Source organism: Rhinolophus ferrumequinum, chromosome 19 (assembly GCF_004115265.2).
Source record: "Rhinolophus ferrumequinum isolate MPI-CBG mRhiFer1 chromosome 19, mRhiFer1_v1.p, whole genome shotgun sequence".
NCBI lineage: Eukaryota > Metazoa > Chordata > Mammalia > Chiroptera > Rhinolophidae > Rhinolophus > Rhinolophus ferrumequinum.
Genome location: NC_046302.1, coordinates 41,460,382 through 41,475,041, shown reverse-complemented (window position 1 = coordinate 41,475,041; position 14,660 = coordinate 41,460,382). Strand labels below are relative to the sequence as shown.

General features: G+C 35.5%; 1 protein-coding gene across 3 annotated transcripts in view; it reads right to left on the bottom strand.

The window, feature by feature from the left end:
• Positions 1–14,660, bottom strand: part of ME2 (malic enzyme 2) — a 52,393-nt gene that overhangs the window by 1,601 nt on the left and 36,132 nt on the right. For all 3 annotated transcript variants that reach the window (XM_033087493.1, XM_033087492.1, XM_033087491.1), the window contains exons 13-15: positions 12,764–12,866; positions 4,549–4,619; positions 3,784–3,882 (exon numbers count right to left, since the gene is read on the bottom strand). In XM_033087493.1, coding sequence (XP_032943384.1) covers positions 3,784–3,882; positions 4,549–4,619; positions 12,764–12,866 — 273 coding nt within the window. The remainder of the gene's footprint in view (positions 1–3,783; positions 3,883–4,548; positions 4,620–12,763; positions 12,867–14,660) is intronic.

Below are 14,660 nucleotides of genomic sequence, written 5' to 3'. Positions count from 1 at the left end.
TCTCTTCCCCCTCCAATTCCCAATCCGAATAGTGACCACTATCAAACTTTATTTCAGCTTTTTTGAAGAAAAATTTTAACAAAAATATGGTGCTTATTAAAAATAATCCTTGGTTCCAGGAGCTCAATTTCACTATATTTTGTGATGGAAAACGTGTTTCAATTATTTTCTACTCTATTGTAGAAAAGAAAGAATGGGAGCAAGGCATGAGATCAGAGTTCTCTTTGGTCATATGGGCAAGCAGGAGGTGACTGGTGGCTATGGAAATGCTCAGTGGCTGTAGGTTGGGGTGGGGGACAGATATAAAGCACTGCCTACTCTCTTGATCCCTTGTTTCTAAAAAGGAAAGCCTTAAACCAGTGGAGAAGGAGCAAATTCTCTATCCCGGGGAAGGGGGAAGAGATGTGAACCTGAGGCTATGCTCCTATACCAACCCCTAGCACAGATCTCCTATTTCCTCACGTATTTACCTTTCATTGAGACACACCAGTAATTTCTTAACTGACTGCTATCTTCCAAAATCTGTCTCACTTATAATATTCTACAAATTCCAAAGCTGACCTCTACTCATGCTAGTTCTGGGCTCTAAAATCTTCCACTGTTTTATAATAGTAAGGTATTCAGACTTCTCAGTCTGGCATTTGTGTGCCTGTACAAATTTAACGTAACTTTCAAATCTTGTCTAATGCCATTTTCCTACCTGTATCTTAGTCTCCAATTCAACTGGTTTGCTTACTATTTCCTAAACATGTCACCCTTTACCAAATCCCAATCTTTGCTTAGTTTATGAGTATTAAAATAATGCAACATAAAGAGTTCAAAGGGGTAAAATCTTATGATCATCAGTGTAAAAGTCAAAAATACGGTTGATGAATTTCACATCTAATCCTAATGTTTAAGAAAATTTTAGTAAACTAGGAATGGAAGTCTACTTCTTTAAAAAGATAAAAAAATACTTACTTCAACCAAAAGCTAGCATCACGTGTATTAAAATACAAGGATGCCCTAATCAACCCAATGGCTTAAAAATGCTCTTAAGTATCAACTAATTTAGTAAGATAGGGAGGAAAAAAAGAGCTATACATATTTTAAAAAAGAAATTATTTGGAAATGATTCAAAACCAAAAATTCCAAAACAATTAACTGAGAAACTATCAAAAAAATCCAAATTGTTCAACAGAGAAACTGGTTATCAAGTAAATTTATAAATATTAACAGCTTCCCTATATATTAGAAATGAACAGTGAAGGAACATATATGGAAAGAAAACCTTTTATTATAAACAATAACAAACATTTTAATATCTAGGAAAATAATAAGAGACGCGCCACATTTAAGATTAAGAAAACAACAGAATTATATTGAAAGACCTAAAAAAAGAGAAACAAGTGGAAAGAGATACTGAATAGGGAAGAGTTAATACTGAAAGACTCAATTTCAGGGGCGGCTCAATGGCTCAGTTGGTTAGAGTGCGAGCTCTGAACAACAGGGTTGCCGGTTCAATTCCTACATGGGCCAGTGAGCTGCACCCTCCACAACTAGATTGAAGGACAATGATGGTGCTGATGGGCCCTGGAGAAACATACTGTTCCCCAATATCCCCCCCCAAAAAAAAGGATTATCCTTTAAATAAATAAATAAATAAAATACAGCTCGGAACAGACAATACTGAAAAACCGTAATGATGGGAAATATATAGTATCAAATAACATACTTTATATATATTATAATAATTAAAACAGTGCCTAACGATAGACAAATATTGTCAAGAACAGACTCCCAGTAATAGATTCAAAGATCTTGTGTTAATAGAAGGAATATTCTTAATCAACTGGTAGTAGGGTAACTGGTTAACAATTCAGAAAAAAAAATGTTTCTTTCTCATATCATACACTAAAATAAATCTCAGAGAGATTAAAAAGCTTTATGGTAAGACTTGGGTATTTCCCGCAAACAGATAAAAATGTAAAATGTGCAAAGTTCTTAAAGCACCAAGAACAAAAGATCAACTTCTAGTCATGATACTCTCTAAAGACAGCAAATTCCTTATTTCTCAATTGACTTAGCTGCGTTTTATCTACCTCTAAAGCAAATCTGCAACATCCCAAAGGCTTTAATATTGATTAAACAGAGGTATCCAGTAACAAAATGAAATTTCAAAGCTGGGCTTAGTTGGAAGAAATACACTAAATGTTTCAAAGCGGCATCACTGTCCTCCTTTTAACCCCCAGGCACACAGTAATCTATAGTGAGGATTAAAACAGGATCTGAACATTCGAAAGAAAGCTTTGGGGAAAAATTCAACTGGCCTGTCTAAAAACCTAAATACATGAAGAAGATTGTAGGACTATCTTCCCAATCCCCATATTCACGGAGGGGCAATAGCTATTTTACACAATCTGACATGAGAGAACAGGTGTTTGCTCTCACACACACCCCCAAAGAATGAGGAAACAGTACACATCATTAGCCAAGTGATTTCTGAATAAGTGAGGAATATTTATAAGGGAACAGTTACTCTTCTGTTGTTGCAAAACTATAACCACTCCGAGAGTAGTCGTCAAGTGTCTAGGTCTTTGATATTGATCTTTTGGTTAACAACAAACTTAGCTTAAGTAGACTGTACAGTTGTATGAATTTTTAAAAGTGTATGAACAACTAGTGAGGTTTCAAACTCTTGTAATTGAATAGTATTTTCATTGTATTTTCTTATGAACCATGTTTAATGCTTTTATCTCAAAAAAAAAAGAAAGAAAAGGTTTATGTTATTAGAAAATGCAAGTAGATATTTATATAATTTTGGAGGGGGAGAAGGCTTTAACATTCATAAAAGATGAGGAAACAATCCATAAAATTAACAGATCACTCTATGAAAAAGCTTTTGAAAATGGCACATCAAACAATGCCAAGTTAAAATAAATGACAAATGGGACAATACCTGCACCATAGCAAAGAGAAGGATCACTACCCTTATTAAAGAGCTCTTATAAACTAGTATTAGAAAGCAGAAACACAAATGTCATAATATGAAAACGAGCAAAGGTCATGAACAGGTAGTTCATGGGAAGAAATACGATTTTTCAATAAACAAAATTCTTCAATGTAAAAACAAATGCTTTAAATAAAAATGAGACAATTTTCACCTATTAAATATGCAAGATTTTAAAAAAATAATTCTAAGTATTGGCAAAGGTGTGGGAAAATAGATAAACTCCGATCTAACAGGTGTGATGTACATCAGCAATTCTTCTCTGAATATTTGGCAATATATATCAGAAGCCTTAGCATGTTTACCTTTGCCCTTATGGTTAGAAATTTATCTTAAGGAAAAACAAACACAAATGCACATAAAGGCTTACCTAAGGATGTTCACTACAATATTATTTCTAGCAAAACAAAAAACACTTAACTGTCTGAAAATAGAGAAATGGTCAAATTATTATGATACAATAACAAAGAGAATTCCATGCAATGATCACACATGAGAATTATTATTGATGTACATGGGGAAAGGCTTACAACATGGAAAAAAAGTACAGTGAGAACCAATCATAAAAATAGGCACAAGAGAATGTGCGTATGTATGCATATGTATATACAGAGGAGAAGGCAAAAACAAAAACCCAAAATAATGTTGGTTATATTCTAGTAGGAAGAATACCGGTGACCTAAAATTTCTTCTTTGCACCCTCTAAATGTTTCAAATTTTTCTCTAATAAATGTGTTACTTACATAAGAAAATGCCATTAAAATTTATATGACGAGGTATAAATTATTACTTACTTTAATAGCAATGTTAATAGAAACTTCCTGAATATCAGCAAGAGGTGGGTAAAGTCTCCCTTGAGCCAGCTCTTTATCTGTCAATTGATTTGTCAGTGCCTGCAGAGAAAAATTGCATTTTACTCTTGTTTGTTTAAATAACATAGAATAGTAAAGACCTAATAAAATAGATTTTTTGGGGGCTGAGCAGAGAATAACACAGGTATTAAAACTCTCCTTATTTCTATCGGGAATACACTTACACTGCAGAAATTAAAACTGTTCACTATTAAACAATAAAGAAATAACCAGATTTAAAGATTTATTGACATATTCCATTTAACATAGAGAATTTGGCATAATTACCACAGTTACTATGAAAATAGACATTAATATTTGTATTAATGTGCATTCTTCAAAACTCATATTGCAAAATTTGGAGCTCCGATGGGCCAACAGGCCAATGGGCCAGTAATTGACATTAAAAAAAAAATGCAAGGAGTTATATCTTATCTATGATTATCACACTATACCTTCAGATATATATGATACAGGTACAGATGGTTATACACATGAAAGGATTAATAGCTTACCATCAAACATTTGAAAAATCATGATAAAAAATAATTTTATGCAAAAGTACATGGGCAAGTCAAAAAAGCAATGGATGAATAACTTCCTTTCCATTCATAAAGCAGATTTAACCCATTCTCTCCTTTTCTCTCTACTTTTAACCTTAATAATTCATCCTTTATAAAATCATCAAACAATATTTAAAACATTTACCTTTGCAGCTTCTAGGAAAACATGGTCACTGATATGCCGGGTGTTACAAAGAATAACAGCTAAAGCCACGCCTAGAAAACATTGTAGATAGTTTATTTAGTAAGGTCACAAAGGAGTCAAATAAATTGTGAAAGGAGACAAATAAATTCCTAGATTTAAAGCAAATTAATGGTAACCCACCCCCATCCCAAACACCAACCCCCCAAAAGACAAAGCAACCCAGAGAAAACAGAAATCTGAGTTACATACAATCAAATGATCTTTGTCAACCGTTACAATTCTTATTAGAAAATAATTTTAGAAATATCAAGTTTTTTCTCAACTTATTTTTACATTTACCAAATAATAAATGAATACAATTCATCAACACTTGTTACAAAAAATATTAATTCCCAGCCCACCTCCATTTCTTGCCCTACAGAGGCAACTACTTTCAATTCTTTCAGCTGATTTAATATTCATTCATCTCTCTTACTCTTAAACTGCTTGCTTATATTAATAATTCTTCTGATCGACTTTTGAGTTTTAGAGATCACTGACTCCTTCCTTCCTGTGGGAAATAGGTATTTAGCTTTCTTTCACATTTCCAGCCTTCTCTCTTCTTCTCAATATAGTTAGAACATAATTTTGTTTGAATTAATATTCAGTGTTTATATTATTATGACTTCATAAATGTATTTACAGCTGAGCCATGTATTAACACTATATCATGATAACTTTTCCTCTTCTGCATAACTTTTTGTTTTCCCTAAAGTTACCGTCCTGCTTTTTTTCTTGACTTTGGTTTTTCAGTACTTAAAATTATTTCACGCCAAAACACTTGTCTAAATTATCTTCTACTATTTCAGCTACTTCACATACTCTGTAATTTCATCCTCTGAGTAAATCTCTGCTGAAGCTCCAATCTGGTCTTGTTTTTCTCCATTTAAGATATGGAGTAATTATCCTGTGTAATCCCTCTATCATCATGGGAATTCCTTTTACTTCTGAGTCCATTTCCTAAATCCCAGTTCTTCCTAGTTTATTGTTACTCGTTTTTTTTTTTTTTAGTAGGATATATTCTCCTGTGGTTTTCTGAAAAATAGTGCATGGGAGATTTTTTGAAATCTTACATTTCTGAAGACCCCGCCCCCTTTTTGTTTTGTTTTTGACTACTTTCCACTTATTTGATAGTTTGTCTAAGTTTAAAATTTTAGTTTGGAAATAAGTTTCCTTCTAGCTTCCAGCATTGTTGATGAGAGGTCCCGTGCGAATTTGATTTCAGATCCTTTTTTGGTGATTATCTTTTTGTTTCATCTCTGGAAGTATGTAAGATTTTTTTTTTTGTACCTAACATTCTGTAATTGCATAATGATATGGCTTGAGGTGTGTTATTTTCACCCATCATGTCTGTCACTTGGTGGGTAGGCCTTTCCTATCTGGAAATTTGAGTTTTTCCATTTGGGGAAATGTTCATCTGATAATCCTTCCATTTTTCTATTCTCTCTTCCTGAAATTTCCATTATCTGGTATTGTTCCTCCTGGACTACTTCTCTAATTCTCTTCATTTTCTATCTCCTGTTCTTTGCTCAATTTCTAGGTGACTTACTCAACTTTTTCTTTAATCCTTCTGGCTACAAAATTTTTCATTTTCAAGAGCCTATTTTTGTTTTCTAATTAAAAAAATAAAATAGTTTTGTTTCGGGGATATAATATTTCGTCTCTATGAGGATATTGATAGCTTTGTAATTCTCCTTCTTCCCACATAATCCCTGCTTTTTCCTCAACTGCCCTTTTCTGTGTGTCTGCTTTAGTGTCTTTTATGAAATAAATCTTTCATGTGAGAGGTTTTCCTTAGATGACTAGTAATCTTTGAGTGTATCTCATATGTAAGGTTTAGGAACTAAGAAAACAAAAGGACTGGTAGTTATGAGCACGAGGATGGTGCATCCTTGCTCTAAGCATCACTGCAATGACCTGGCTGTTACTCTCCCTACTTTCTGGCACCTCTGTCCTCAACTGTGTCTATCGTCTCCCAGCCTACAAATTCTGTTTTAAACTATTCAAAGAGTATTCCAACAGTGGGAGGGAGGATGGTCACCCAATTACCCAGGGATGGGAAGAGTATCAGGTGTTTAATAGCTTCCTTATTTCAATCCAGCCTCCAGAAAATACATATATATAAAATTTTAAAGTACAGCATTTGGTCCATCTACATTTAATGCACTTACTTAAATGTTTGGGGGCAAAATCTATTGTCTTCTTTTATATTTGTCTTGCCTGTTCCATGTTCCTTTTCCTCTTCTTTTTGTCTTTTGGAATTTTTAAAAAATATTTCATTTCCTCCCCTAACATTCTCTTACCATAGTTTGGACATTTTTCTAGTCTTCTAGTGGTTATCCTAAAATTTGTAACATGTATCCTTATCTAAATTCCATGTTGATTTGTAGTTTACCTCCCTGCCAGACAAAGCAAGTCCCTTTTAACAGTTTAACGCTATTCAATGAATGATAAGCTATTACTGTTGTGCATTTTAACTTTGTCTCTGTATTTTTTCAGAATCCCACGTGTCATTATTGTTTTGCTCTCTCTATACAACATTCATTTTGTTTAGTTCACATATTCACAACTTTCTTTGCTCTTCATTCCTTTCTACACCTGAGCTTCTAGCTAGGACTTTTTTCTTCTGCCTAAGGAACACTTTTTTTTTTCATGAAGTAAATTTACAACTTAATGAATATTACAAAGTACACATCCTAATTTAAGCCACTGACTACCTCAGTCAAGAACTAAATAGAACATTGCCAAGCACCCCTCCTACTCATAGGACTCCTCCTTCAGCCCTCATCGTAATAGCATTCTGACTTTTACGTTAATCCCTTCCTTGCTTTCCTTCGTAGTTTTGTTATCCATATATCCATCCCTAAACACGATAGTTTAGTTTTGCCTCTTTTTTTAATACTTATTATAATCTACATGATCTCTTGTCCTCTAACCTCCTCCCTGCCCCAACAACCCCCAACCACCAATTCTCTTCGCAATATACTGGCTGAAGAAAGGGGATCATTTGACTTTGTAGAGTTTCCCACTGTCAGGATTTTGCTGATTGTACCCTCATGTTCTTTTGTTCTATCTTCAGTTAGTTGGTGGTTGGGCCTACAGGCTTTATCAGATTCAGGTTTGCTTTTGGTGGGGAGAAGAATATCTCAATGGTAGTATTGTGTTCTTTCACAAGGAGGTACAAAATGTCTGGTTGACTCACTTTTTGTGACATTAGCAACCATTGATGCTTAATGCCAATTTAGAGATTGCAAAAAATGGTACTGTACTTCCCCGAAAATAAGACCTAGCCGGACCATCAGCTCTAATGCGTCTTTTGGAGCAAAAATTAAATAAGTCTCATAATAAAATAAGACTGGGTCTTTATAATTAATATAATATAATACCGGGTCTTATATTAATTTTTGCTCCAAAAGATACGTTAGAGTTGATTGTCCGGCTAGGTCTTATTTTTGGGGAAACACAGAAATATGTAATTGTGTTTTTGTCAATTACAGTTGACATTCAATATTATACTAGTTTCAGATATTTTGCATAGTGATTAGACATTTATATAAACTTACAAAGTGATCCCCCTGATAAGTCTTGCACCCACCTGACATAATATAGTTATTACAATATTATTGCTTCAATTTCCTTAGCTGTACTTTACATCCCCATGACTATCTTGTAACTGCCAATTTGTATTTCTTAATTCCTTCACCTTTTTCACCCAGCACCCCCCAAAGCCCCTCCCATCTGGCAACCATCAATTGGTCTCTATATCTATGAGTTTATTCCTGTTTGCTTTTGTTTTTTTTAGATTCCACATATAAGTGAAATCAGATGATATTTGTCTTTCTTTCTCTGACTTATTTCACTTAGCGTAATACCCTCTAGGTCCATCCATTTTGTCGCAAATGGTAAGATTTCATTCTGTTTTATGGCCGAGTAATATTCCATTGTATATATGTACCACATCTTTATCCAATTGTTTATTGATGGACACTTAGGTTGCTTCTGTATCTTGGCTATTGTAAATAATGCTGTCAATAACTGCTTTATATATTTAAGTATTCCTACATTGGGTACATAAATGTTCACAAGGATTATGTCCCCGTTGTATTGATCCCTTTATCATTATGAAATGTCTTTGTCTCTTGTTATAGCCTCTGTTTGTCTGATATAAGTAATGCTACCCCAGCTTTTTTTTCATTTCCATTTTTATGAACTATCTTTTGCAATCCCTTTACTTTCAGTCTGCGTCTTTCAATCTGAAGTGGGCCTCGTGTTCATATTTTCTTGTCCATTCAGCTATTCTGTCGTTTGATTGGAACGTTTTATTTCCATTTAAAATAATTATTGACACATATGTATTTATTGCCATTATTCGTATTTTTGATGTGTTCTTTTTTTCTTCTTCTTAAAGAAGTCCCCTTTAACATTTTTTGTAATACTGATTTGGTGGTGATGTATTTCTTTAGCTTTTTCTTGTCTGGGAAGCTCTTTATCTGTCCTTCAATTCTAAATGATAGTCTTGCTAGGTATAGTCTTGGTTGTAGGTCGTTGCTTTTCATCACTTGGAATATTTCATACCAGTCCCTTCTGGCCTGCAAAGTTTCTGTTAAGAAATCAGCTGATAGTCTTATGGGGGCTCCCTTGTAGTCAACTAACTGCTTTTCTCTTGCTGATTTTAAGATTTGGCATTTTAAGTATGATGTGTCTTGGTGTGAGCCTCTATGAGTTCGTCTTGTTGGGACTTTCTGAGCTTCCTGTGCTTGTATGTCTGTTTCCTTTGCCAGGTTAGGGAAGTTTTCTATCATTATTTCTTCAAACAGGTTTTCAATCCTTTGCTCTCTCACATCTTTCTCTGGTGCCCCATGATGCACATGTTGTTATGCTTGACGTTGTTTCAGAGGTCTCTTAAACTATCCTCATTTAATTATTTTTTTTTCCTTTTTTACTGTTTCAATTGTGTGTTTTCTATTACCTTGTCTTCCAAATAGCTGATTTGATCCTCTGCTTCACCTAATCTGCTGTTGATTCCCTCTAATGTATTCATTTCAGTTACTATATTCATTTCTGATTCTTTATGCTTTGCATCTCCTCTTTTGTTTCCTATTTCTTTATGTTAAAGTTCTCACAGAGATCATCTACTCTTCCCGAGTTCATTGAACACATCCTTATAACCAGTGTTTTGAACTCTGCATCTGGTAGATTCCTTGCCTCCTTTCTATTTAGTTCTTTGTCTGGAGTTTTGTCCTGTTCTTTCATTTGGGACATGTTTCTTTGTCTCATTTTGGCTGCTTTTCTGTGTTTGCTGCTATGTATTAGGTAGATCTGCTATATCACTCAGTCTTGGCAGTGGCCTTATTAGCTGTCCTGTGGGGCCCAGTGGCTCAAGCTCCCTTGTCACCTGAGCTGGGTGCTCCAGGGATCTCCCTTGTGTGGGTTATGTGTGTTCTCCTATTGTAGTTGTTGAGCCTTGATTACCGTTAGTATGTCAGTAGGTGGGATTGATCCTCAGGCTGACTGGCTGTGAGGACTGGCAGTGACAACAGAGGACAAGCTGTTGTGCAAAGACTGACCTCACAGAGCAGGATTCACTTTAGCGGCACTCCAGTGTCTGCCCAGTCCACCTTTGGATATGTTATTTGTGGTGTTAATTGGATGGTGCTCTGGTGTAGTCTGAAGCCAACCAGCAGGTGTATTGGTCCTGGAGCCTTCTGGAAGGGGCTCCAGTGCAAATCACGGTCAGTCACTGCCTGTGTCTGCCTTGAGGCCACCTGGTAGGAGCTACAAAGTGATCTGTGGGTGGTAGCTGCCTGTGCTGGGCTTGGAAGGACCAGGGAGTGGTTATGCTGTGAACCGAGGCTGGATGCCACTAGTGCTGGGATCGGGGGTACTGCTATTAGGGGTTTGTGGACCTTTGAGATATTTTAGTAAAGTCCACAGAGTGGCCCAGGTTAGGTGGTTTGTGTGGACTGGGCTCTAAAAGAGATTCTCCTGGGCAGGTGAATTGGGTCGAGCAGGGTCTCAGAGAATAACTAGGGTGAGGCGAGAGTGGTGTTATCCAGGTTACTGGAGACTCAGATTTGTACCCACTTCCCACTTGTGCTTACAGGATGTATGGGGGGAGGGCTCACCAAAGGAATAATGGAGCCTGCTGGCACTTTAGTCCTGAGAGAGCTGCTCCTTCAGCTGTTATTATCTGCCCTGAAGCCAGATAATTCAGTTCCTCCCCGTACATCCCTAACGTTTTTTGAGCTCCTGTCCCTTCTCTGGTGCTTATGAGGAGTGTCTGTGAGTGAGTCTGTGGTCAGGCCCATTAAGAGGATGCCTGGGTCTACAGCAGCCCTCCATCTCACTCAGATTCACTCCCTGCTGATTTTTACAGTCAGTTGTTGTGGAGACTCTTCTTCCTGTCACTGGTGCTCCAGGATGGAAAGCCCAGTGTGGGGCTGGGACCCCTCACTTCTCAGTGGGGACCGCCACAGCCAAGATATCCCCCCAGACTCCCAAAAGCCACATGTGAGTGTGGGACCAGCCCATCGCACATCTCTACCCTGCTATCAGTCTTCAAGTGGCTTCTTCTTTACGTCCTTAGTTATGAGCTTACGTTCAGCTAGACTTCAAATGGTTCTCAAGGGTGGTTGTTCTATAATTTAGTTGTAATTTAGATGTGGTCATGGGAGGTGAGCATAGCATTTACCTACTCTACCAACTTTTTTTCTCCCCCTTTTTCCGTCTCCCCCCCATTCCAGTTCAAGCCGTTGTTTCTCAGTCTAGTTGTGTAGGACACAGCTCCTTGGCCCATGCTGTTCTTCACCATCTTGACCCTAAGGACCACTCTTTAAAATTTCTTTTCCTTTCTTACAGGTCTGTAGATATGAACCCTCTGTTTTTGTCTTTTTCTGAAAATGTCTCCATTTTGCCTTAATACTTGAAAGATATTTTCACTGTGTAATGAACTCTAGCTTAGGAAGTGTTTTGTATAAGCAACTTAAACAAATCATTTCACTGTGTTGTGGCATCTCGTTGGTGTTGACGAGTCAGTGGTCAGTTTAACAATTGCTCCTTTAAGGAAAGCTTTTTGCTCTGACTGCATTCATCACAGTCATCTCTTTGCTATTTTCTGAGGCTTCACAGTGATGTTCTCAGATGTGGATTTTTTAAATTTATCCCACATGGGTTTCACTGAGCTACTGAGTACTGATTTTTATGATATAGAATTACATATTCTATATTTATCAAATCACACTCTTGTTTAGATGGTGAATAACATTTACACGATCATGTAATTCCAGAATCAATCCATAGATAAAGCAGAGAAAGCAAGAGAACACAACATATATGTCAAAATACCCCTTTCTACAATGAGAACCAGTAACTATCCAAAAGTGAGAGATGGAATAAGAAGAGAGAAGAAAGCTAAACACCAGAATTTTTCATTTTTCACTGTGGCAAGCTAACAAGTTGTTAACAAAAGCTCTTTAACTATATTATAATAAGGTAACTACTAGGAAAACTAAAAGTAGTAATAACACAAATTGAGAGGTAGAGGAAGTAAGGTATTAGAAGGTATGTGTACACTATTACTTATATTTCAGCATTGAGAGCAATTACAGTTGAGAACTCTGATAAGGAGCTACCAAGGGGAGATAGAGTTAAATAATTTTATAACATTCTGCTTCTTGTGCATTTTTATTAATCATGAATACATTATTTCTATAATAAAAACAAGTTTAACAAACAATGTAAATAAATTTTCAGAGGAAGTAGAGGAAGCTGGATTTGCTGAATTCCTTGAGTTTCCCTGCACATTCATACCAAAATCCTACTGTGTTTCCCTGAAAATAAAACCTAGCCAGACCATCAACTCTAATGCATCTTTTGGAGCAAAAATTAATATAAGACCCGGTCTTATTTTAATATAATATAAGACTGGGTATGGTATAATATAATATAATATAATATAATACCAGGTATAATATAATGTAATGCAATATAATATAATACTGGGTCTTATATTAATTTTTGCTCCAAAAGACACATTAGAGCTGATGGTCTGGCTAGGTCTTATTTTCGGGGAAATACAGTATAAATACTACTGTTCATTTTAATCTTAAACTCTATTCATGAAGTATTCATATGTAATTAATGATTACTCTATAACGTAAATAATGGTGGCATTTACCTGGAAAAATATATACATTGTTTCCTTGACCTGGTGTAAACATTTGCCCATTACTGAGTTTCACTGGCTCAAACGGACTGCCACTGGCAAACAAACACCTTCCCTGTTAAGAATGAAATAACCGATTGTGTTACTTTATGTGAACTAGAAATTTTAGGTAAACTCAAACAAAATTGAATCCTATAGCAAAGTAGACCAATATATTACTTAGAAATAGGGTTTCCAGGTGGGAGTTCCCGCCCGTTCTCAGGAATTTTTTTCGCTTTCCCGGTCCTGAATCCCAAGATATAAACTATTTTCTGTTCTCCACGATGAATCGTTTCCACAAAGTGACAGCCGACACGACTAATTACCAGGGTTCAAAGAGTCAATATTCCCGATTTCCCGACCAAATTTTCTCGGGATTCGGGAACTGAAAAGTGAAAAAATTCCCGAGAACGGGTGGGAATTCTCGCCCAGAAACCCTAGTGATAAATAGGAAAAATGTCTAAGAGATACATTGTGAATAGTATGTTTATTTCCCATTGTGGGTATTACTGGGTTCAAGTAGCCGATTTTCCCGATTTCGCGATCAACTTTTCTTGGGATTCGGGACCGAGAAAGCGAAAAAAATTCCCGAGAACGGGTGGGAATTCCCGTCTGGAAACCTTACTTACAAACAGACATAATTTATTATATAACATAATTCTTTCATTAAAATGCTTATTAGAATGAGGCTTATGCATAACATACGTACGAATAAAGCAGGAAATTTTCCATTAACAAATTTTTTAAAACCTGACACGTCCATTTCCTCTAAAAAAATTTAAAAATGTAGATGGCCAATAAATATCATCCCAAATACTAAAGATTGATGTAAACATCTGTGAAAGTAGGTGAAAACATAAAAAATTAAATTGCTACCATCTGCTGTCTTTAGCTCTGTACCAGGGGCTTTCTACATGTTTATTCAGCTAATTTAACCTGCATAAAAACCTTATGAGCTTATCATCATCTCCATTTCATTGAAAAAATTAAAATCAGAAAACTAAAGCTTAGCTATTTCCAAGTACTTTGTAAAATGTCACACATCACAGTTGTAGCAGTTAAACTAGAATCCAGATTTTTATAAGTCCAAAGCCCATGCATGGTCTTTTTCTGTTCTGCTATAATGTGCCCCCCACTTAGACAGCTTAGGAAACAGGCATTGGTATATAACTACACTATCAACCCCAGAAAAAATGGCATGTTGCCTTGTTAAAGAGTAACACCAAGACAACCTCTATGAAAACAAAGGAAGACTAAAAATTGAAGAGGTGACTTCAAATACATAAATACCAGGGATGCCAAAAAAATGTATACACATGACTTGTATTCATCTTTTGTTATCGGTGTATACTGAGTATTACAATTTTAATAGTTTTTTCCTTTCTTAAAATGTATATGCATTTTTTTCGGCACCCCTCTGCGTATGCCATTATTTTATGTAATACTAAGAAAGAAATTACACAAAATTAAATAATGATACAATGCTTTCTTATCACTTTTAAGAATTTAAGAGATAACACAATTTCAAAGTTATAAAAATTGTGAAAAGTTTCATCTTAAAACTGGTGAAATACAGTTCATCAAACTAGTCTCCTAGGGGAGTTTTTATTCATTCTAACAATGTACATATATTACAATAATATTCTTTCAAAAAATAAAATTCTTACATGTTTGGACAGTATTCTGGTGATATTATTGCTCAAAACATTTAAATTTTTTTGTATTTTGGAAATGCCAGTCATGATACATTGAGTGTATTTATCCAATAGTCATTGTGTAAGACTAAGATTTAATTTAGGAGGCAATAATCATTATTTTTAAGTAGCAAAGACTCGTGAGTAGGATGAGCAATCAGGCTAAAAATAATACC